Below are 25,471 nucleotides of genomic sequence, written 5' to 3'. Positions count from 1 at the left end.
AGTAAGTGTAAGTTATTACTATCTGGGAATCATTTAGCAAAGGAATCAGGAACAGCCACAATTTGTTGAAAGCTTACTCTCTGCCAGGATTTGTACATATACGACCTTATTTTATTCATGAGGAAGACTTAGAAAGTTTCGGTGATTTTCCCAAGGTTATAAAACTAATTCTTGCTCCACTAGAATTCAGACTCGAACTGATGGGATTCCAAAGCCATGCCACGCTTCTAAGGATCAAAGACAAGACATGCAAGATTTCATAAGCTGCTTCTTGTATATTATCTCTCAACCCTCTGCCCCCTCCATCATAGCATGTACCAGTTGCACTCTTTAAAACTAAAAAGTTCTGTTTGGGAATGGAGAAAATGGGGAAACTGGAGACACTGAGGGCAACAACTGACCCACTGAGGGGTTGGGAGTCTTGGGACATACAAGGGAAGCTAGCAGACTAGATCTTAAAAATGCCTGTTGGTGATTTCTATGAAAAGTAGCCTCTCAAATTTCAGTTCTTTTATTCAGTGCCTCTAAGATATTGTTGAACTATTGACTATTTTCTAAATTATCACCTATTTGATAGCTTTGAAGTATAGAAAGGATTTGGTCATTTAAATTTTGTCCGTACATGGAGTCCACATTACCGTAAGGCAAGGAATCTTTGCTTTTATTGCAAAGATAATTCAATAAAAGTTTCAGAATGTTGCAAATTGGCTTCCTTTGGTTTTGTCAACATTTAGAAAGGTATCTTTACCAGTTTCTACTGAAACTTTAACTTTCCCTCTTTTCAGGACGGGAAAACGCCCTGCAACTATGTTTGTCTTTCCCAAGCGATTTATTCATTCATAAAAAAATCAACTGAACGTGAGCGGAGGGTAACAAAATCAAAACTCAAATCCATGAATTGTGTGGCAAAGTTTGACTCTGGAGATTAAGGTTGCATCGAGCTATTCCTATGACGTTCCTGGGGTTGGGAGAGAATGACGACGGGCCGGTGCAACTCCTATATGCTTTCACATGTTTCAGTGCCAGAGCTCAAACCCTGCCACTTTCACTGCACGTGCTGACTTGTGGGGACAGCTCAGCAACTCTGTCCCGAGGGCGGTGAGTCAGCCAGCCGCCCACGCACCCTTGGACGGTCTCCGTAGGCTCCAGCGCAGGCCTGGCTACCGCGGCCCGCTCTCCGGGGGGCGAGCACGGCTGCGGCGCTCCTCTCGGCCTCCGTCCAGCCCGCCTCCAGGAGGGCGCCGCCGGCCCCCGCGCCTTCGGCCAGGCCCCGGGATCCCTGTAATCCCGGAGAGCCGCTGCGTCCCGCTCCAGCCTTCTTGCTGCTCTGAGTGCGACGAAACCCAGCTCCGGCCAGCCTTGCTGCCGCCGCCACTCTCCGCGCGTCCCGCCGTCCCCCAGGGTGACCGAAAGAAGCCGCCGAAGGCTCTCTAAAAGTTGTTGCTCATAGCCACACACGCGCGCTCCCTGCGCGGCGCATGCGCCCAGGGACGGCCGCGCGGGTCCCGTCTCCGGTGACGTGGCGGTGCGGAGGCGGAGCCAAGGTCGGTGGCGGGAGGGTGGGGAAGGAAGAGCGAGGTGAGCGCGGACGTCAGAGTGGAGAGCGGAAGGTCAGGGAGGCTCGGAGCGGAAGTGAGACTAGGGAGTCTGTCCGCCATTGTGGACCTGAGAAGCGGAGAGCGAGACGGGGAAGAGGAGCGTGCAAGCAGAAAAGACGGGCCCCTTCCGCCGACTCCCGAGCGCGAGGCCCTCATTTTGGCTTCTCAGCGAGCGGCGGCAGCGGCGGCGGCTAGAACAATCACTCGGCCGAGGGCGGCAGCCAACAGCTGTGAGTGCACGGGGAGAGGCCCAGGCGGCGGCGGCGGCAGCGGCGGCGGCTCCTCTCGGGTTGCGGTGAAGAATGTCAGCCACTAGCGTGGATCAGGTGAGGGAGCAGAGGCCCCAGGCTCGGCGAAGGCCCGAGCCCCGGAGCTCCACCCTCGCGTGGGGCTTCGGCTCCTCCCCGTCGCCGCCGCTGCCGGCCCCAAAAACGGTGCCCCGGGCGCAAGTTGCTGCGGTCCTGCCGCCCGGGCCGGGGCGTGCGCCCTGGCCGGGGAGCCTGCGGGCGGGCGGGCGCGGTGCTGCGGTGGGTTGGGGGAAGGACCGCTCTTAGGGGCCTTAGGACACATCCTGAGGGCGGCAGACGTGGGGCTGAGACCTGGGAGACGGATTTCGAGTGGCGGGTGGGAGGTTTAAAGGCCGGGGGTGGTTGAGAAATTGGTGGCTGTGGAGGATATGGTGGGTTTTACTCCTACGCGGATTGTTTAAAATAACTTGTCTTTGATAATGTCTTTGATTAACACATTTTCCTCCCTTTCTTCCTTTTTCTCCTTTTTACCACACCTTTCATCTTGCTACACAGAGACCTAAAGGGCAAGGAAATAAAGGTGAGTTTGGATATTTTTTTCTTATTTCTCAGTGTTGCCTTCATGTTACTTTTAAACTGCGGAATGTTTTTTTGTTTGTTTATTTTTGCTCCATTTTTTTTTTTTTTTTGAAATGTAGGATTAGATAAACATTCATCACGGCCCAGGCAGCCAAATGCTATCCAAGACTTAGGTAGTTCCTTGTTTTGAAGCCACTTTTATAGAAACCAAAGTGGTATAAGAAACAGTTTCTTAGTTGTATTTCAGTTATGCAGGAATTATTGTGCATGTAGTGATACTTTAGTTTTCCAGTTGATGTGTGTTATGTAACTTACGCTATAAACATTTCTATATGTGTATATAGAAAAGTATGTTCCTAAAAGTGTACATTTTGTTTTGACATGTCGGGATTACATTGGAACATGCAACTCATGGAGTATTCCAAGTCACATTAATGAAAATTGTATTAATCACTGATTCTATTGAAGTCAGTTGCCGTGAGGCAACAACATGAGGGAAAAAAACTGAATAGGCATGTCATCTTGCTATATAGTTCTGATTGCAAGATGTGATTCCCATCTGGTATCGTATGAGGGGCTGAGAAGGAAATGATTTGTGAGGTTTCTGCCAGTATTATTGGATTTACTCTTTAGTAAAAGTACCTTTGAAAGTAAAGCATTTAAAAAAATAAGTGTGTTTTGTATTAATATAAAACAATGCAGTCAGCTGACTGAAACATTATGACATTAGTCATGTGACATTAATAAGTATAGAACAGTAACTGCTTCCTTGGGAGAGTGCCAATTAAATAACATTAGAGTGAATTATATATTTATAACATTTGTAGTAGTGCTTGAAGTTATACTAAATAGAATTATGCTTCCTGTTTTTTAAATTTCAGTAACAAAGTATTAGGAAATTAAGATCTATAATAGCCTTTTAGATGTAAGTTCAATGTCTTTGTTGGTGCTCTTTAAATTCTTGGTAGGCTTTTTATTTGCTATTGCAAATTTGCTTAATTTGAAGAGAAATAGGTTTTGTATACATAGATTAGTTAATTTCTTTTGAATTGTACAATTTATGTAAGACTTTGTACATACCAAATATATGGCACTATATTAGGTAACAAATTTATTGCTTTGTTTTGATTAAAAATGTTTTCTTGAAGTATATAAATATTTAGAAATTTTAATTTTTAGAATTTCAATTTTTTTAGAATTTTCTGTGTTGTGAGCATAAACCTCAGAATTGGATATTATTGATTTATGTTAAATGAGTTTTTAAAAATTTGTAAATTTGAAGAGAATGATCCATTAATTTCTTTTTTTGCTAGTCTGCCCATTAGGAAGTATATAGACTTGGAGATTGTGAAATCTGTGGTCATTATTGCCTAGCATAAATTATTTTATCCTAGATCTATGGGGAGGTGGCACTTTGCAAGGCTATTTGAAATGCTAAGTGTTATGTGTTACCTGCTTTAAGGTAAGTACACAAGTTCTATGAAGTACTTAACTTGCTTGATAAAACAAAATAGAGCATCTACAGCATTGTAAGCCAGTGCTGTAAGTTTGATTTATGACATGGTCATTTTACTTAGGTATACTCTAATATTATCTTTGCTATTAGATATAAATTTGCTATAATATATAAATAGATATAAATTATCTGTATGCTACATATGTATCCACTGTTTGTAAATAAATATTTTTTGGTTATTTAAAAATTTTTAATCCATCAGAAGCACTTTTGTTAGATATATATAGACACATGCACCATGCATTATTTGGATAGTTCTTTATTCCCAGGAAATCCACTCCCCTTCATGTTCAGTTCAATAACAATAATTTCATCCAAGGATAGAGTGATGGACTGGGATTCCTAGGAGTCCTAAGTTTTAGTACTGCCTTTGGCTGCTGACTTGCCAAGTGAGCGTGAACACATTATACCTTTTTGTCACAATTCTCCATAAAATATAGTAATAACTACTCTAGCCATAGTTCCTGTTGTATGAGGATTGTTGTAATCACAAAGTTCATTGTTCTGCCAGCCATTATGTTTGCTGGATTTCTTTTCACCTCCCTCACTTAATCTTTTTTTAAGGTGCAGGAGGGGACTCCATTGCATGGAGTCTTGGCAGGAGGGGAAAAGTGCTACTGGCCTAAAAGTATTGGTAATCATGTATGTTGCTTTAAAATGGCAGATGCTACAAGTGTTTAAATACACATATACATGACTTATATTTTTATGTCTCTCTGGGGAGAATTACAAGGCAAAGGTAGCACCACCTGTTAATTGATAATAATAGTTATATGTGTTTTTGAGAAAAACTATTCTGCCATAGCTGACTTGGTTTGCAAGCTAGTAAAATAGCTTTCCAGTTCTGTTTACTTTTATGAAGCAGAAAGCAAAGTTATTTTTCTTAAACTACAATCTCAGTTGTCTAAGAATAGGAGTAGTAATCTTGAGTTTAGAACTTAGCAAGCTTATGAAAAATACATGTCCTTGAGAAGTTGGTGTGAATTAAAGTTTTGAAAGCATAAGCCTTTTCAGTTGACTTTTTAGAGATGCTGAATTTCTTTTCTAAATTATCTTAAGTTGACAGCAGTAGCCTAACACCTGGCTTTAGTGTCTTTGATTTTCTCCTAAGTGTTTTTCTGTATATCCTTAATGACTTAATGCACCAAGGTGCTAGAAGGAATTATACATAAGTCTCTTTGATAAGGGGAAAATGTTTTTGTAGTATAAATAATTCCAGGTTTACATGTTTATAAATTTGAATTCTTTTGTAATTAATAGATTGTCATTATGCTAAGTATCAGAACTCTTTATTATCCTTGGCAAGGGTAGTACCAAAGGATAGTAGAAATTTAAGGGTAATTATTTACCTATTGGTCCATAATTTTTTTTTTTTTTGAGACAGAGTCTTGCTCTGTCACCCTAGGAGCAGTGGCTTCATAGCTCACTGCAACCTCGTACTCCTGGGCTTAAGTGATCCTCCTGCCTCAGCTTCCCGAGTAGCTGGGACTACAGGCACACGCCACAATGCCTGGCTAATTTTTCTATTTTTAGTAGAGACAGGGTCTCGCTCTTGCTCAGGCTGGTCTCAAACTCCTGGCCTCAAGCAGTCCTCCCACCTCAGCCTCCCATGGTCCATAATTTAATACTGGCTTCATATTTATTTATTAACAAGTAGAATTATTGCTTATTGAAATAAAGGTGTGCTGTGTCATTACTTGCAACACTACAGATGGAAGTATCAGATTCCATACTTGTAGTCTTAAGGCCTTGCTGCCTCGTTCTCCTATCTCTAAGTTTATAAATAGGCAAATTTATGGAAAAGAATTTATCTTATTCTTCCTTTCCTCCTCCTTCCAACAGAGAGATGTGCATCGTTTTATACAACTGCAGTTTAAAAGAATTAGGTTGAGTTGGGCTAAGTTTTAATGTTTTAGAAAGGTAGTGGAGAATGCCTTGCATTTTGGCAATATTCTGTTGTATCCTCTCTCCATCCTCCCCAGAAATGATTTCAAAGCACTTTACTGTCATTATTTTAGGCTTCATTTTATTATTAATCCTTACAACATTCCTATAAGGAGATAGAGGGTATATGGTATTGTCGCTGTTTTTGTAGGTGGGGAAACATGATGCACAGATCTGTTGACTTTCCTAACTTGATGTAGTCAGGACCAGAGCAAAGAATCACCTGGCTCCTAAGGCCCATGTTCTATCTTGATTTGACTCTGCTTCATAGAGCAGAGGAAACAGGCGAAGAATCATGTAAGTCATCTGTTCTTTTTTCCCCCTGAAGAACTTTTACAGACTATGGAACTAGCTTGGATTTCATTAGTATTTAATGGCTTTCAGACTCCAAGATATTAGATGGTCATTAAGTAATGTTCAAAAACTAAAGTCTTTAAGACAGTTGAATTTCTTAAAGGTATATATATGAAACTCAAGGGCTAGTTAGTATCTTATTTGGAGTTTAATGTAATGCAAATTGCTTGTCAGTATATGTGAAGTACTTTTAATTAAACATCTTTTCCTTAGATTGACTTACGCCTTGTATAATACTTTAGGACTTTATAGACATTTATGCATCATTTAAAAATGACTGTAGACTGTATTTACATACTGTATAAGAATATTGAGTTGTTCTTAGGCTCACCTCTTAGAAGAGACAGAATACTATAAAAGAAATAAAAATAGAAGTAAAATATATGTTCAGATAAATTTTAAGTAGGCACTTTTTGACTATATTAGTATGGACTAGATTTCTGAGAACCTAAGGGATACAAGAGATAGTTGTAATTTTGAAATGGTTAGCTGTTTCAAACAGTGACTAATATGTATTAGTGTAATAGTCCAGTAGTAAAGCATTTTTTTTTTCAAGGAGTGATAGACCATGCATAACTATCTTTGATAAATGAGCAGTAAAGCCAGTAGTAAAGGAGAACAGGTATGTCAGAATTTCTTTGGCTGTAATGGTTAGCCCAGCCTTTTAAGTAAACTAAGGCACCCTCCTCTTCATTTTTGTTTCTAGTGGCTACTATGTATTTAAATTCTGCGGAGCACATTTAGCTCAATGCTAGTTCTGATGCAGTCCTTATTAAAAGCAGTTAAATCACTTAAGTGGAGCCCAGGATCAAGTTGACCTTCAGGTTGCTCTTCATCTCTAAGGGCAATGCAGTATCATAGGAGGTCTACTTCGAGGGCTTCACAGAGTAGCATCATAACTTTGAGTCATCTTTGCTACTCAACAGATGGCAAAAGACTAAGGAATTTCACATATGTCTTTGCTCCCAAGCCACTGTTAATTCATAATATTACATATTAGGTGATATAAACTCATGGGAAAATGAAGAATAATAAAAATATATAAAGGAGCACGCAACTTTAATCCATCACCCTCAACCTTAATTTATAATAGGCTATGACACTATTTTTTAGCAGTAAAACTTCAGATACTGAGTTCTTTTTGTTCCCAAGAGGTTAGTTGACATCTATCAGAAAATTTTCCACTTTTTTCGTTTCACATGTGTTTCAGTAGTATAGAATAGCATATTTTCATGGTGCCACCACATCAAATTTTAGCCTAGTAATGCTTCTCTGTTTAAATGGTTCTAAGGTCGTTTTTAGTTCTATTTGGATCTTGTAATATTTAATATAATAATATCCAAGATTATTGAACATTGCCATTGAATAGTCAGATGAGGTATGTACTGTTAATAACCTTGAACAGAGCAGTAGCTAGGTAAAGTCACTAACAGTCACCCATCTCTTCAGTGGTGGACTTGGGATTCAAATCCCAGGACCTTCTTACTTATGGAGTCTGTGCTTAAAAGCACTCTGAGACAACATGCAAAGAATAACAACTTTACAGAGCGTTTATGGAAGTGACCTCGGAACAAATGTGATATTCTAAATTATTTTCTGACTCGTTTCTCATGTGTTGCAAGAATAATGGTTATTTCCAGTGTTTTTATTTGTACTTTCATGTGAAAGTCTTCATTTTTAGGGGGTTAGAATTAAGGCCCTTTTAATTTAGGTTTTCTGTAATTCATTGTGATACTACTGTTTTAGGTGAATTTAGTCACTTTACTGGAGACATTTAAGACATTTACTTTAACTTTAGCTCCAAAATAGTTGTTTCATATTAGACCAAATCATACAGAGATTTAAACAAAGAGAGAGAACATTCAGAAATCTTTTTATTATTGACAGCACTACTTGAAGTAGTTATTTTAGATTCATATATAGCATTAGGAAACTCTTTACAACATTTTTGTATAACTGTTTACTCACTAGTGTTGAAATTGGATATTAAAGTTTTTGGTAAGGGGAAGTATACATATGGCTTGTATTTCTGTAATCTTGAGCTTGTATATAACAAGATTTCAAAGTTTTTTGTGGCACATAAATACTTGTATCCAAAATAAAGTTTATCCTTTAGAGGGTTCCTACATGAAAAGAACAAAGAACTCAGGATTACTTTTTCTTAGTTGGCTTTAAAAATATTAAAAATGTTAGGTTGTGCTGTGAGTTTCCTAAAGGTAATGACAATACTTCTAAAATATTAAAAACAATAGTTTATGCTGTTTCATAAATATAATTGTAACACTTCTAATACAAGTATTTTTTTAGTTTCAGTACAAAACGGTTCGATTCATCAAAAAGATGCTGTAAATGATGATGATTTTGAGCCATACTTAAGTAGCCAGACAAATCAGGTAAGTCTCCTGACAGTTTCAGATTCTAGGAAATTAATCAAATAGATATTTAGTTGAATGAGACTAACCATGACATGAATTCATTCATCTAATGTGCCTGCATAGTGGTGAATAGCAATTGCAGGTTTATGGCACAGGAGAGTTTTCTAAAGATTTGAAGATGAACATTATTTGTATATATTATTGTTAGAATATTTGAATGTTGAAAGAATTTAATCTTTTAGTGTCACTGCTGTATTTTCATAGCTTAAGCCTATTAGAAGGTTTAATTAGCTAGAAATTTGTGTATGTGGAGTGGGAGATTAGTTGTCTGAAATTGCCTGCCATTTTTGGTTAAATGTAGTATTTTCTTTTTTATAAGGCATTTCAGTTTAAATTTCATTGGTAATTGCTGAACGTTTTAATAACTTAATAGTGTTAAGGAATAGACTTCGTAAAGTATTTGTTTCTATATTGTAGACATGGAGAATTTTATCAAATTAAGTAAGTGGTAGCTTTTGAAGATTTGTGTGCAGGAATAATTTAGATTTAAACATTGAAAAACAATGGTATTTGGTATCTATATACATAGTATTTCTGGATCCATTTCTGTCATTAAAAATAGGTCTCTGCTGGAAACAAATTTAAAAAATAATTTTCAGTATTAACCAGTTTCTTTAGAAAGAACATCCTGGAATGGAACTTTTTTGTGTGTTTTTGCTTAAAAAAAATCAAAACATGCTTTCAGACCTTTAAGTCTTAAAAATAGTTCTTTGTAGTTTTTCAGAATAATTTGATGAGTAAGTTGATTCTAAATTATTAAAATTAAAAATGCAGGTTTTAATTGGCGCTTTTAAAGATATTATGTAATTTGTGTATATTAGTTTGAAGAATAAATTGGAGAACTGAAATTTGAGCTTGTCTGCTTCCATGTATGGGGAAATGTGAAAAATGTACTCTAAAATTTTAACCTTGAGTTTTAAAACTATCAAAGATTAAGGAACCAAGTATTACTACAGAACTTAAAAGTACAGTTATTAGAGAAAATTTGAACAAAAAGTGGTTCCCCGTTTGTGGAACGTAGGATTATTTTCATGACTGGAGAGTGATGGTTTGTGTTCAGCCTGATTTACCTCTTGGTCATTTCTCCTTAACCACCCCCTCCTATCTGCTGAGTTACATTCCTAGCATACGTGAGGAGGAATAAATAAATGAGGAAAAATAAAAACTAGCCATAGAGTCTGTGAAAGTTTGGCTACTCTTAAAAGAATTGAAAAAATTTATATAATCTAACTTCATGATCTCAACAAATTTACTTTTCCACCTAAAGTTGTGAAAGTAGAAGATCATTCGTGAAGTATAATGTAAGTTTTAAAAGAAATATACTTTTATTATATTCTGGCCCGCCCATATAGTAATTTCAGTTAACCCTTATGGCAGTGTTTTCCAGTTTTTTTTGAGGAATTCTAATATTATGAGGTGTAGTATATATATGTTCTTTCAAAAAAATCTCCACGATCAGATAAGTTTGGGGTTTTTTGCTGCTTGATTTCACAGTTTATAAATTATAATTTAAAATGGATTTCTTAAGATTAAGATATATTATGAAGCTCCTGACTTGTTTAAACTCTTTGTTAAGGGATTTTAGTGGACTGTAAAAGACAGTTTCAGAATTGCTACCTGAAAGAATCTTCTTACTTGTTTTACTTAGTAATAGATACTTTACAGTTCTTTATTTGTCTCAAAGACTGAGAAAAGTTTTTGTCATAAGAGTTTTTGACATTGCACAGAGGTACTTTAGGTAGGGAGACCAGGGGATCCCATCAGTGTGGCAGCCAGAGCTGTGCTGTGCTTCTTGTCTGTGCTATGTATTGGAATTATATGTAAGTTTTACTTGTAAAAAATTTTAGGGAGTGTTGGGAAACCATTATGGTGCACCCAAAATGAGTTTTTTTCCTGTTGCATCATTATTCCTTATGTTGGGGCAAAAACATTTATAAAAGATTTGTTTTAGTGTGATATTCAGGCCAGGTGCATTGGCTCATGCCTGTAATCCTAGCACTCTGGGAGGCCAAGGCAGGAGGAGGCAGGAGTATTGCTTGAGGCGAGGAGTTTGAGACCAGCTTTAGCAAGAGCGAGACCCCAGCTCTACTAAAAATAGAAAAACTAGCCAGGCATCATGGTGTACACCTGTAGTCCTAGCTACTGGGGAGGCTGAGGCAGGAGGATCTCTTGAGTCCAGGAGTTTGAGGTGGTTGTGAGCTAGACTGATGCCATGGCACTCTAGCCTGGTGGCAAAACGAGACTCTGTCTCAAAAAAAAAAAAAAAAAAAAAAATAAGTGATAGTGAAATGAAAAGCCTTTAAAATTTTTGCTAATTAAATTATGGTAACTTGATGATATTTTAATCAACATATTTATGTCCTATTTGAAATTTTAAAGTTTTATTCCAATAATGCCTATTCTACTTCTTGCCAGTATTGAATAGGTTTTTCCCCAGTCACCTTTCCAAAGTATTAAAAATAATTATCTTTAATGCACAGATTTGCATTTTAAAGAGCACTAATACTGTAGAATATTGAAAACTGGGTTTACTATAGAGAAAAATTGAAAATTATCTGGAATCTTTAAGTTATGAGAACTTTAAGTTACTCTTAATTAGTGAAAATACAAAATTTAAAAAAAATTAACCTTTTAAAGAGTATGATTATAGCAAATTAGTGAGAACTGGATTTATTGGTGATAAATCTCAAATTATTGGCAGATTTAAAGTTATGTAAGTATTTAATAAGGTCCTTGTATACTGATTTCAGTGAAGTAATTGTTTAATTAAAAATTTTCAACTAAATACACATTACGTTTTTAAAATTAAATCCCTTTATTTGATTTTAAAATTATAAATAACAAAAATAAGTCTTGATGAGAAAGGTGTTTAATGGTTTTGGCTAATGATTTAAATTGTTTTATATACTTAGATTTAATTCAGATCAAACCCAGGGATAATTTAAAACAAGCCATTGACTTTTCTACTTCTGTGGCAGTGTATTTCTTCTATTTTATAGTGTTCAATTTCTTAGGGAATAATTTTTATGGTAATTTTGAAAGTAAATGTCAGTCCTTCAGGTCTTAAAATTAGTTCTTTATAGTTCTTCAGAATAATTTGATGATTAAGTTGATTGGATAATTCCGATTTCAGTAGGCACTGTTAAAGATGCCAGGTAATTTGTGTATATGAGCTTGAAGAGTAAATTGGAAACTGAAGTTTGAGTTTGTCTGCTTGCCATGTATGGGGAACTAAATTCTTACCTATGTTTATCAGAGAAGTAGTATGAAGCATTAAGAATAAAAATAGGCCGGATGAGGTGGCTCACGCCTGTAATCCTAGCACTCTGGGAGGCCGAGGCGGGTGGATTGTTTGAGCTCAGGAGTTTGAGACCAGCCTGAGCAAGAGCAAGACCCCGTCTCTACTAAAAATAGAAAGAAATTATATGGACAGCTAAAAATATATATAGAAAAATTAGCCGGACATGGTGGTGCATGCCTATAGTCCCGGCTACTTGGGAGGCTGAGGCAGGAGGATTGCTTGAGCCCAGGAGTTTGAGGTTGCTGTGAGCTAGGCTGACGCCACGGCACTGTAGCCCAGGCAACAGAGTGAGACTCTTGTCTCAAAAAAATAAATAAATAAATAAATAAAAATAATATTTTGAATTTTGTTTTTTTCTGCCCCAGCCATCACTGCCCTTAGTTAAAGTTTTCATTATCTCTGCTTGTTGGAATCATTTTCTTTTCTTTTCTTTTCTTTTCTTTTTTTTTTTTGATGTAGCACCCTAGGGTTTGGAATGATTTTCTAACCGGTAATTCGGTATTACTGTTCAGCAGTCGTCTTAAAATCTGAGTCTGATATTGTCACTGTCATGATAAAGAAGTACCGCAGCTTCATAACAGTGGATGCATTCATTATATGAGTGCTCTTAAAATGTCTCCAGTTCCTTCTCTACCCCATCTTCTGTCAACTTTCTCCAACTTAGGGAAATAGGACTTACATTATTCTCTGAAAATATGAATATTTTCTGAATATTTCTTTCATGATCTCAATCTTTGTATTTATCTGTATATTTTATGCACAAACATGTACACACACACATTGTGTCACTTCCTTCATTAAGTCTTCTCTGATGTCCCAGTTATTTGCTCCCTCCTTTGTACTTGTTTTGCCTTCTTTTTCATTTCTAGTATTTATTACATTGTAGGGTATTTATGTCTTCCTCTCTGTATCTGTGAAGTGCTGTAGGTTGGAGATCATGTTCATCTTTTTGTCTCTTCTGACCAGCATAGTATCTGGCACATAGTAACCATTCGTTAAGGATTTATTAAATGAATCAGCAGTTTGGGTTAGCTGATAGAATTAGAGAATGCAAACTTACGGTTGGTGAAAGATTTAGATTGAATATTATTACATATATGACATTTTTCTTATGGCATTGTTATGATTAGATATACATAAATGATATTTTTGTAAAGTACACTAATAGAAGAAAATACACAGCATAATATAAGCATTGAAGGAATACTGGACATCATTTTTTGTTAATTTAGAAGTCAATTCAAGAATTGAAAATACCTCAGATTCTTTTTTTTTTTTTTTTTTTTTTTTTTGTTGAGACAGAGTCTCACTTTGTTGCCCAGGCTAGAGTGAGTGCCGTGGCGTCAGCTTAGCTCACAGCAACCTCAGACTCCTCGGCTTAAGCGATCCTACTGCCTCAGCCTCCCGAGTAGCTGGGACTACAGGCATGCGCCACTATGCCCGGCTAATTTTTTCTATATAGATTTTTTTAGTTGTCCATATAATGTCTTTCTATTTTTAGTAGAGACGGGGTCTCGCTCAGGCTGGTCTCGAACTCCTGACCTTGAGCAATCCACCCGCCTCGGCCTCCCAGAGTGCTAGGATTACAGGCGTGAGCCACCGCGCCCGGCCAATACCTCAGATTCTTAATAGAAAAAAGTTTTCATTTTTCTCTGTACAGTTAGTACAAGTACTAACTATTATTGGTGAATAATACTTTAACAACTTTTACTGAGCTTTTAAGACATTGCCAGATTCTCTTTCTTGGATATTTGGATAATTATGAAGTAAAAATGGATATTAAGTTATAATTGAAAGACTCAGTTATAATTGAGTTGTATTAAAATGTCCTCAGGTCAGAACAGTAACCATGAAATTTTTCTTCTTGTTCAAGTTTTCTCTGAATTAATAGAAAAATAATTGACCTACATCACAAGGCTAAAGAATAATGATTATAAATGATTTTGAAATTCTAAGGAAGCACTTTTAATCTTCAGGTAAAAGTCATGATTCATAATGCTTTACTTGGATATAACAACACTTTGCAATTAACAAAGTCGTTTTAAAAAAACCTCATAATTGAGTAGAGCAGCAGATATTAGCCCCATTTTATCAACAAAGGAACACAGAGAAATTAAATGATCTGATGAGATCACTGACAAAGAAAGTGGTAAAGAATTGAGCCCATATCCTTTGAGACTACTGTGTCACACTGTGACTTTATGCGCTTTTTTTTTTTTTGGAGAGAGAGTCTCTTTCTGTCACCCTGGGTAGGATGCAGTGGCATCATCATAGCTCAGTGCAAGCTCAAACTCCTGGGCTCATCTTCCCACCTTGGCCTCCCAGAGTGCTAGGTTTACAGGCATGAGCCACTGTGCCCAGACTATACTCTAAAATCTGGACTAGGTTTGAAATTGTACCATGTATGGTGATTAATTTACATTTTAAAGAAGCAAGTTCAGTTATATTAATAAATATAACTGCTGTTTGTTGATATAACTGCTGTTTGTTGAGTACCTGTGGCCTAGGCACTGTATCTTTATTCCTTTTATTAGATGAGAAAACAATTTACAGTGTAAATAACTTGCACCCTTCTGGACTGGGATTATTAATACCTAGAAACCTCATGGCTTCCCTTTAGCCGTATGCTAGATGGCCTCTCCAGATTATGTGTCTGTTTAAGCTGTGGATAAAGGGTGTGTGGATTTATTTATTTATTTATTTATTGAGACAAAGTGTCACTCTTGTTACCTAGGCTAGGGTGCAGTGGTTATCATAGCTCTCTGCAACCTCAAACTCCTGGGCTCAAGTGATCCTCCTGCTTCAGCCTCCTGAGTAGCTGGGACTACAGGCACCTGACACCATGCCCAGCAAATTTTTCTATTTTTAGTACTAAGAGATGGGTTCTCGCTCTTGCTCAGGCTGGTCTGGAACTCTTGACCTCAAGTGATCCTCCTGCCTTGGCCTCCTAGTAAAGGTAGCATATCTTTAAAGAACGTAGTTAAAATTTCATTGTTACTGAACAATTTTCAAATTATTAATAGACTCACTAGTTTAAAGACACTGGACATAAATTGTTGAGTTGATTACACTTATTCTAACCAGCTTTGTTTGAGATGAAAAGGTAAAAACAAGTTTTGAATTACTGTTTTCCATTATCACTGAGTAGAAATTTTACTCCTCTTCACTACCCAAGATACATTCTTCTAATTGATATTCCACTTAGCAATTAAACATTTATCTTACATTAGCAAAACATACATTAATTTACACTTAATGCTTAAAATTACATTTGAAACTGTACTAATTCAAAATTAGTTGATCATTATTTTTGTGTGTGTGTGTGTGTGTGTGTGTGTGCGCGCGCCTGGGGGGTAGTTTCCAGTGAAGAACTGAAAACCTGCTAAACACATCTAAAAGAGCTATAACAGTTGATCAGACCTTCCTTTTCAACTTCTGCAAGTCTGTTTTTACTAGAACTGAAACCAAAGGCTTAACTTTAGAAAGGAATCTGCTTAAACTACTTTAATAGAACTAAGGAAAATAGTCTCCTTGAAAATCTTTACTGAAAGAATTGGGAAATAAATGGTTAGATTGTTGGATAAACAGGAGAAAGTAGACCATTTCTACAATGTATTTGAGGTGGTAATAACACTCAGAACATCTCTGTAAGGAGATAAGGACTCCAGTGCATCTCTGCTTTATTAGCCAAAACTGGGAAGCAATTGTAACTAATGGAGCATATTTTAAAGTAAATTAAACTATTATTTTGACAAAATCACTCATTTAGGGGTGAAGTAGTCAAAATCATGACCTGCACACTCAGTTAAGTTTGGGCCTGTTTTTGCCGTAGGTGTGACAAAATTAACGAAAAGTTGTTCCCCGTTCATCTAATAGTATAGGTTTGGGGATTTTTCTTTTTTTTTTTTTTTTAAGAGATGGGGTCTTGCTCTGTCACTCAGGCTGGAGTGTGTTTACAGGATCATAGCTCACTGCAGCTTTGAACTCTTGGCCTCAAGTGTTCTTCCTCAGCTTCCCAAGTAGCTGGTACTGTAGGCCTGTACCACTACACCAGCTAATTTTTTTGATTTTTTATTTTAAAGACATGGTCTCACTATGTTGCTCAGGCTCGTCTTGAACTGCTGGCCTCAAGCAGTCCTCCTGCCTCAGCCTCCCAAGTCACTGGGATTACAACCACTAGCTAACGTACTCAGTAGGGAGTTTCCTTTTTTTAGGAATTGGCCTATATTAGGTAACCAGTTAAACCTGGATTGGCAAACTGTGGCCCAGGGGCCATGGCCTGTTGTTTTTTGAGAAAACCTTCAGTTTACAAAAGGGTTATTGGGGGTGGGGGAAGAAAACCCTAAATATGTGACAGACTAGGCATAGCTTGCAAAACTTAAAAACTTACCCTTTGGCCCTTTGGTTTGTTGATGCTTGGATTACACTATGGATATAGACAAATTAAGAACCTGATGGTAACTGTTGTGTAGAATTCAGCATTTGTCGTGATGAAATAAGAATATTAAATTATGAGTATAATTTTTGTTAATATTCAGAAAAACAAACTTTCTGGTTGGTCTGCTTTTGCACTCCCACATCCTAATAAAGATTTACTGAGTCCAGATTTCAGTCTCAACGTTCAAAATTAAGATGTTGAAACCGATTACCTCTGTATTCAGCCCAGCTCTCCTGCTCTTCCCCATGTGGAATTTATTCACTTCCTGTGTATTTTGTCTTTTTGACTTAACTATAGGTTTTCTTTTAGAATGAGTATCTTATATCTATGTTTTTTACAATGTAGGCATTTGGTAAGTGGTTGAAATAAATAGTAAAATTATAAATAAAACGATATGCTTAAGTAGCTATTTAAAAAAGGGGTAAAGACAATTTTATCTTTTAATCAGTTATATATGTTATATATATTTGTACTGGCTGAACATCTGTTCCCTTTCATTATACTTCTTTTTAGAGTTTTATGTCACAGTTTGTCAGTATGAAGCACTAGGAGTATTTTTATTCTTAGCAGTTATTTTAGTGATTGAATTATACGTGTGTATGCATCATCTTCATGGCTTCTAAAATTTACTCATTATTAAGTTCTTCACAGTATTTTTCTTTAAGTACCGTTGTTGTATTTGTGCTTCCCTCAGGCTTTTCTTTGTAAGTGTAGTTAAATATAGCAGTCAATATTTCCAACATTGGTCTCTACATTGATGCTACTGTTGTGGTGGTTTCACAAGTTCTGTTAATTCCTTTCATGCTAATATTGTGAGTGTTCTTTGACTATATTTTCAATTTTAGATAATTATCCAATTTAACTGAAAAATATGTTCAACTAAAGTAATAAATTGTAACACACAAATTTTCCAGTTTCGAGTATAGTCAGCACTACCCCCCCCCCCCCCCCCCCCGCCACATCTGTGATATCTGTATCTGTGGTTTCAGCCAACTGCGAAGCAAGAAAACAGTTGTCCCTTGGTATCTATGGGGGATTGGTTCTGGGACCCTGCTTGGATACTGAAATCTGTAGAAGCTCAAGTGACCCTTACATAAAATGATGGAATATTTGCATATAATCTATGCCCATCCTCCAGTATACTGTATTGTTTAGGAAATAATGACCAAAAAAAGCCTGTACTGTTAACCATTCATTTTTTTTCTCCTAAGTATGTTTGTTTCGCAACTGGTTGAATCCACAGATGTTATATCCGTGGATATGGAAGGCTGACTGTACTTGGGGAGAAAAATAACACAGCAATAAAAAATAATATAAATAAAAACAATAGAAATACATAATCCTACAAATTATAAAGATCTGTCCAGAGCTTTAAAATCACACCCAAGTCAAAGATTGAAAATCTTTTTGACATAAAAATCTTACTTTATTTTATTTTTTTGGCATAAGAAACTTATTTTCAAAGGAAATCCTTAAAATACTTTTTTTAAAAAAAAATGTTGGCTGGTAACAAATTTGAGGTTTTTTTTTTTTTCTTTAATGGAATTTGGTGGCTTGATTTTTGGAAAATCACTAAACAATTATTACTTAATATATTATTCAAAATGAAGGTTGATATAATAGTACTTCTGGAAAAAATTACATAAACTCGCTATTTATAAATTTTTAAAAATTCTAATCTGGAAAGTGGCAAGTGTATTGTGTAAAATTTGGAAAATAGAGGCACGTATAAAGACAGGGCATTTGTTATCTCACCATGAAGAAACCATGATAAGGATTTTTTTTTGTTTTCTTTCTTTTTCAAAATGAACAAGGCAAAGCAAAACCAAATGAATTTGAGTCATGCTATAGGTATAATCTTCAGTCTTTTTTTTTTCTCTCAGAATGTGATCATTTCTTCATTTTTTTCCTTAATGTACAAAATTAAATGGCTGAACTGGATTCCATAATATAGATAAACTGTAATTTAATTCCAATTTATTTGACAGTAGTTTCCAGGTTTAATCCTTGCATGTAAATTTTTGAATACAACAATTGATTAAAAATACACTTGGCTATAAATGATAATTTTATGTCTGCAAAGTTTATAAATCACCTTTCTCTAGAAATTTATGGTATTTTTAAATTGTGGTGGAGAATCTGGCTCTTCAAAAATAATCCTCATTCCACCCCTGCTTCCCCCCCCACACCAGAAAAAAAGCCCTGTAAGTAATTGTATAACAAATATTTTTAAATATGAATACTCATTAGCAAATTTTTCCTGTTGATAAAATTGGATTTAAAATTTTAATTTTGTTTGTCTAGAATAGATACATCTTTGTTTTTCATGTATTTAAAAATATTCCATTTTAATCTTTCAGATGTCTTTTTTTTTGCCTCCTGTTAAGAGGACATTTCGCTACTGATTTCGGTATTTTGTTTTGCAGAGTAACAGCTATCCACCAATGTCCGATCCATACATGCCTAGTTACTATGCTCCATCCATTGGATTTCCATATTCTCTTGGGGAAGCAGCATGGTCCACGGCTGGAGACCAGCCTATGCCATATCTGACAACCTATGGACAAATGAGTAATGGAGAACATCATTATATACCAGACGGTGTGTTTAGTCAACCTGGGGCATTAGGAAATACCCCTCCATTTCTTGGTCAACATGGATTTAACTTTTTTCCTGGTAATGCTGATTTCTCTACATGGGGGACAAGTGGATCTCAGGGACAATCAACACAAAGTTCTGCTTATAGTAGCAGTTATGGCTATCCACCTAGTTCTCTTGGGAGAGCTATTACTGATGGACAGGCTGGATTTGGCAATGATACTTTGAGTAAGGTGCCTGGCATTAGCAGTATTGAGCAAGGCATGACCGGACTGAAAATTGGTGGTGACCTAACAGCTGCAGTGACAAAAACTGTAGGTACAGCCTTGAGCAGCAGTGGTATGACTAGCATTGCAACCAATAATGTGCCCCCAGTTAGCAGTGCAGCACCTAAACCAACCTCCTGGGCTGCCATTGCCAGAAAGCCTGCCAAACCTCAACCGAAACTTAAACCCAAGGGCAATGTGGGAATTGGGGGTTCTGCTGTGCCACCACCTCCTATAAAACACAATATGAATATTGGAACTTGGGATGAAAAGGGGTCAGTGGTAAAGGCTCCACCAACCCAACCAGTTCTGCCTCCTCAAACTATAATCCAGCAGCCTCAGCCATTAATTCAACCACCACCATTGGTGCAAAGCCAACTGCCTCAACAGCAGCCTCAGCCACCACAACCACAGCAGCAACAAGGACCTCAGCCACAGGCCCAGCCTCACCAAGTGCAGCCTCAACAGCAGCAGCTGCAGAATCGCTGGGTAGCTCCCCGGAACAGGGGAGCAGGTTTCAACCAGAACAATGGAGCGGGCAGTGAAAACTTTGGTTTAGGTGTTGTACCTGTCAGCGCTTCACCTTCGAGTGTAGAAGTGCATCCAGTGCTGGAAAAGCTAAAGGCCATAAACAACTATAATCCCAAAGACTTTGATTGGAACCTGAAGAATGGACGTGTGTTTATAATTAAAAGCTACTCTGAGGATGACATACATCGTTCCATTAAGTACTCTATCTGGTGTAGTACTGAGCATGGTAATAAGCGTTTGGATGCAGCTTACCGTTCCCTGAATGGGAAAGGCCCACTCTATTTACTCTTCAGTGTGAATGGCAGTGGACATTTTTGTGGAGTGGCTGAAATGAAGTCTGTTGTGGACTATAATGCATATGCTGGTGTCTGGTCTCAGGATAAGTGGAAGGGCAAATTTGAAGTTAAATGGATCTTTGTCAAAGATGTTCCCAATAACCAATTACGGCATATTCGCTTAGAAAATAATGACAACAAACCAGTTACCAATTCAAGGGACACTCAAGAGGTACCCCTAGAAAAAGCTAAGCAAGTGCTTAAAATAATTGCTACTTTCAAGCATACCACCTCAATCTTTGATGACTTTGCACATTATGAAAAGCGTCAAGAAGAGGAGGAAGCCATGCGTAGGGTAAGAATACAGTAATTTGTGTGTGTGTGTGTGTGGGGGGGTGTCTTTGTATTGCTGGTGGGGTGTATGGATGAGTATTCTTTAATGCCTTTAAAAGTTACATTCTGAATTTAAGAACTTTATTCTGAAGGAAACCGACTACTTAGCTTAAGAAACAGAACTCTGCAAACAACTTTTGAAAGGGTTTGTGTGTGCCCAGTGTGAATCGTTTCTTCTTTCCTTCCCAAGGGTAACCCTTACACTAAATTTGCATCTTGCCTGTTCTTCATACCCTTCAGGTGATAAAAGGTCATTGAGTCTCAGTGTTGTTCAAAGGTGAATGAATTAGCATTTATAATAAGCAGACTCTTATGGACTAGCCAAGGGCTCTAATTACTAATCTTATAAATCATATTAATTTTTTTTTTTTTTTTTTTTTGAGACAGAGTGTCGCTTTGTTGCCCAGGCTAGAGAGAGTGCCGTGGCGTCAGCCTAGCTCACAGCAACCTCAAACGCCTGGGCTTAAGCAATCCTACTGCCTCAGCCTCCCGAGTAGCTGGGACTACAGGCATGCGCCACCATGCCCGGCTAATTTTTTTTTTTTTTTCTATATATATTTTAGTTGGCCAGATAATTTCTTTCTATTTTTAGTAGAGACGAGGTCTCGCTCATTGCTCAGGCTGGTCTTGAACTCCTGACCTCGAGCGATCCACCCGCCTCGGCCTCCCAGAGTGCTAGGATTACAGGCGTGAGCCACCGCGCCCGGCCTTATTTTATGAGAAAATGTGTTTAGAGTTGGAACAACTTTTAAATAAATGTTTGGCTATTATTTTGTGTTGAAGAGAAATAAAATAGATTTAAACATAAAACTCCTGAAGTATTTTCATAATTTATATACTGAAAGCACTTGTACAAAAATATAGTGAGGATTTGACTTTCAGAAGGCAGCTTAGAGTTGAGAAGGCATAGGCTTTAGAGTTAGACTGCAGAATTTGGTTTCTAATTCTGTTATTTATCCTCTGTGAGACTCAGGGAAACTTTCCTGAAATTACACACGCTGTTTATTCTTGCTTCATGTTGGCCAGCACTTGATCACAGGGCAAGGCAGACAGGGAGATGTTTTCTGTTCCAAGCGACAACATAAACTCAGGGTCCTATTTTTAGGTGGAAAGAGAGAATGGATGGATTTTTTCATAGGCAAAACATTTAAATTTCTTTTGAAAAGAAGCAGGGGTAAAGTTAGAAGTTCCTCCAGTAAATAATGTTTGTTACTATGGTAAGATCTTTGTAGAAATTAAAATAAAAGTGGAAACTCAGTTTAACTCTATATGTAAAATGTCAGTGATTCGTTGCTGTGTGTGAACTTAAATATCTTGTGATTTCTTGATTGTGTGCAGCAGAGGAAACTGCTGCAACTCACATTCCTCAGTGAATGATGTTGAAATAATGATCCTAGAGCAGTACTCTCCGGACCTTCGGGCACATACATATCAGTTGGAGTGCTTCTTAAAAATGCAGATTTTTGAGACCCGCCCCCTAGTAACGACCCTAGTGGTCCCTTACCAAACCAAACCAAACAAAATTTTGTTTTGTTTTGCGCTGCAATCTCAACTCCTGGGCTCAGAAATTCTCCTGCTTCAGCCTCTTGAGTACAGGGGGCACCACCATTCCCAGCTGATTTTTCTATTTTTTGTGGAGAGGGTCTGGCTGTTGCTCAGGCTGGTCTTGAACTCCTGACCTCAAGCAATCCTCCTACTTCCCAAAGTACTTGGATTATAGGCTTGAGCCACTGTGCCCAGCCTGGTATACATTTTTAAGAAGCATTCTAGATGATTCTGGTGCCAGTGATTGTTGTGCTAAATTGTTAGAAACTTTGCTTTGGAGTAATACAAATGACTATTTAAGGCTCTGCTGAACCTTCCAAGTGGATTGCTGAATATAATTGAGTTTTCTCCCACTTGTGAGATGCAAGTAAATATTTCATTTTTGGGATGTGCTTATTTTAAGATATCTTTGAGAAATATATAGACAGCGGAAATGTCTTTGGGAAGCTGGATGTGACACTCAAAGATTTGGGGGCTTTCTGTTCTTAACACATTAACTGCCATCTTGAGTTGTACTTAAGTCATGCTAGTTTTGAGCCTGGGGCCTTGTGTAGCATACGTAACTCACACGTCAGCCGTGAGAACTATTTTTCAAGATGCATATAACTCACGCACAGAAAACAATAAGAAATAACAAATTTTTCATTAAATTAGAAAGGATCCTTTTGTTTTTGAAGTTTTTATTCTGTTTTCCTAATAATACACTGTGGCCCCAAGGAAAAATTTTTTTTCCTGATGTGGCAGTCAATGTGTTAAACTGTTGATTGCATGGAAGTGGATTGGGCTGACCTTCCCCCCCCCCACCCCACCAAAGATGAAAGGAATACTTATCAATACTTGTCTCCCACCACTAAGGAGACAGTCACCTTTGTATGTTTTCTCGATTTTCTATTATACTCAGTCTGAAAATTTTGTCTTAGTTTTTTTTTTCCCCACTCACCATCCCCTAGTTTTATCATTTTTATTTAATAATTTATAGTTGTCTCACAAGTTTTCTGTGACAGTTATAGATTATAGTCGTATTATGACATACTGTAGCCATATACACAATAGTGATTTAAACTTTAATTTTATATTTGTATTGTTTCATTGTTTGCTTCCAGTTTTTTAAATGTCTGACTCACCTTTGACAGCTTTATTTTGAATCTTATTTTGTTATTTTTAGGTAAAGTAATGTAGTAACACATTTGCAAGCTCTTCCAGATCTATAAAATGCCTTTCTTTGGCCAGGATATGTGGACAACAGTTTAACGCAGTATAGAATTCTTGGGTCACAGTCTTTTCGCTCAATACTGTAGGCTTTGCTTAATAGTTTTATGTTACAGAAAAGTCTCAGGCTAGCCTGAATTTTCTGTTTGTAAATAGCTGGTTTTGACTGTGTGCAAAAGATTTTTCTTTCTTTTTGCAGTATGAATGTATATGTGAAATGTGTACAATACGAGTTTCTATTATTTTGTTTAATCCTTAGCCTACAGGCCAAGTTTTTATTTTTTTTTCTCTTTTCTAGTAATGTCAATAAATATGTTGAATCTTTGTCCTTGAGTGCCGTTGGTTATTATTTTTCTCTTCATTTGGAGAATTTGAATTTCCATGTCCATTGGTTTTCCATGTCCATTTGATTTGCTTTGTGTTGATTCTGTGATTTGCGAGGTGTCAGTGATCAGTATTAGTATTAGTTTGCTTACATTATCACATTCAGTTCTCTTTTACAACTGTTTTCTTAACTGAAGCCCTTGAGCCAGAGTTCATCTTGATTTTATCGAGCTCAAAGAACTATATTTAAAGCTTACATCTGCTTTCTGTAATGTCATTTTTAGAAACTCCTTTTATATTTTCATTTCTTTTTAAAAATTTACATAAAGTAAAGTTGTAAATTTCCTTGACCTACCCCTTTATAGTCAAGTCCCACCCAATTGCTGAACCACTGATCTATTTATTGTTTGTCCCTATAAGGTGTTCTACATATTATCATATAAATGGGATTACACAGTATAGAATATTTTAACTAGCTTCTTTTACTCAACATAATAGCAGTTCATCTATGATGTTATATGTATCAATTCTATGTTCTTTTTTCAAATTTCATTTATGTAATATTCCATTATATGAATGTACCACAGCGTATTTATTCCATTCATCCTTTGAAGGATGATTGTTTCCATTTTTGGTGGAATGCAAATAAAATTGATGCAAATGTGTACACATCCATAAAAGATTTTTTTGAAAAATCACACAGTAAAATTCATTTTTTTGAATGGGTGTTTAGCTCTGTGAATTTTTACACTTGTAGATTTGTGTAATCACCACCTCAGCTAAGATACAGAACACTTTCATAATCCCCCAAACCTCCCTTATACTAGTCTTTTGTATTCCCATCCTTCTCCCATGCCTACAGCTACAGATCTGGACTCAGTTTTGTTATGTCCTCTTTTGTTGGGGGGATGGGGGAAAGCCTCAAGACTTATTGGACTTTTTTTCTGTTCAGTTACTGAACCAGGAAGAGGATCATCCAAGCTTTGCTTCAAAGTAGGTACTCCCCCACACCCCCCTTTCTTTAATTCCTTGTGTTAGTTGCATATACCCTTCCCATTGCAAATGTGGGATGGGCAAATCATGCTATAATTTGACTTTACCAGTTAAATGATTAATCAGCCTGTGGAAATTTAGAAGGGAAAGGCAGTATAGTGGATACTGCTAGATTTGACTTTCCCTTAAGTTTGAACCCACTCACTATGTCCGGAACCAGTGTCCCTTGCTTACTAACTGGTTAGCATATGGGTTGCCATGTGTTTTTGCACAGTTTTCTTGCTGATGCTCTTAGCCCTTGTCCAGGCAGAATTTGTAGATCTTCGTTTGTGGATTTTCTCTTCGATATGCTTGCCTTTGGGCTTGTTAGCATAACTGCTTTCAGATACTTTTGGAATCCCAGTGATGAAGGATGTACTCTCTGTCTATTCTTAGTCCTCAGTGGCTCCATCAAAAAGGTCACAAATTGGTAGTGTTTTGCAAGGATTTTCTTTACTTCTTATACTTTTATTTTTTTTTAATAAAAGTAGTTACAAGTCATTATTAGTGACCTCTTTAATATGAACCCATCTGTCTTGTGTTTAGCTGAAATTTCTCAAAGCTTCTGGTATGTGGGTGTCATATTTTCCCAGGTGCACATCTTGCAGACCTTGGGGTAAAAGTCAAATATCTTATTAAACAAGGCACAAACAGCACTAATTGTGAAATAAAAAGGTTGATAAATTTTACCAGATTAAAATCCTTTCATCAAAAGATACTTTAAAGAAAGTTTAAGAAGACATGTTTTTGAAAAGACTGAAAGAAATTTGAATATAACTGACTAAAGATTAGTATCAAGGCTATATAAAGAACTGTGACTCAATTTAAGAAAAAGATAACCCAATAAAAAAACAGGTAAAAGATATTGATAGGCATTTAATGAGA

The 25,471-nt window shown here is 36.9% G+C and overlaps 1 protein-coding gene and 1 non-coding gene across 6 annotated transcripts in view; one reads left to right on the top strand and one right to left on the bottom strand.

The window, feature by feature from the left end:
* Positions 1-1,387: 1,387 nt before the first annotated feature.
* YTHDF3 (YTH N6-methyladenosine RNA binding protein F3) overlaps positions 1,388-25,471 on the top strand; it is a 40,760-nt gene continuing 16,676 nt past the window's right edge. The window contains exons 1-5 of one of the 5 annotated variants that reach the window (XM_069465549.1): positions 1,388-1,924; positions 2,402-2,426; positions 6,037-6,182; positions 8,547-8,632; positions 18,840-20,438. In XM_069465549.1, the coding sequence (XP_069321650.1) occupies positions 6,125-6,182; positions 8,547-8,632; positions 18,840-20,438 (1,743 nt within the window). In that variant the 5' untranslated portion in view covers positions 1,388-1,924; positions 2,402-2,426; positions 6,037-6,124. Of the gene's footprint in view, positions 1,925-2,028; positions 2,130-2,401; positions 2,427-6,036; positions 6,183-8,546; positions 8,633-18,839; positions 20,439-25,471 lie in introns of those variants that run through there. The other 4 variants (XM_069465550.1, XM_069465551.1, XM_069465552.1 and 1 more) reach the window with 4 other exon arrangements.
* Positions 15,325-15,387, bottom strand: LOC138382121 (U7 small nuclear RNA). The gene has a single exon (XR_011233281.1). It is a non-coding gene; the product is annotated as a U7 small nuclear RNA (small nuclear RNA).

The sequence above is a fragment of the Eulemur rufifrons genome, chromosome 3 (genome assembly GCF_041146395.1).
Source record: "Eulemur rufifrons isolate Redbay chromosome 3, OSU_ERuf_1, whole genome shotgun sequence".
NCBI lineage: Eukaryota > Metazoa > Chordata > Mammalia > Primates > Lemuridae > Eulemur > Eulemur rufifrons.
The sequence above is the reverse complement of the archived record's forward strand: the minus strand, read 5'-3'. Positions and strand labels throughout refer to the sequence as shown.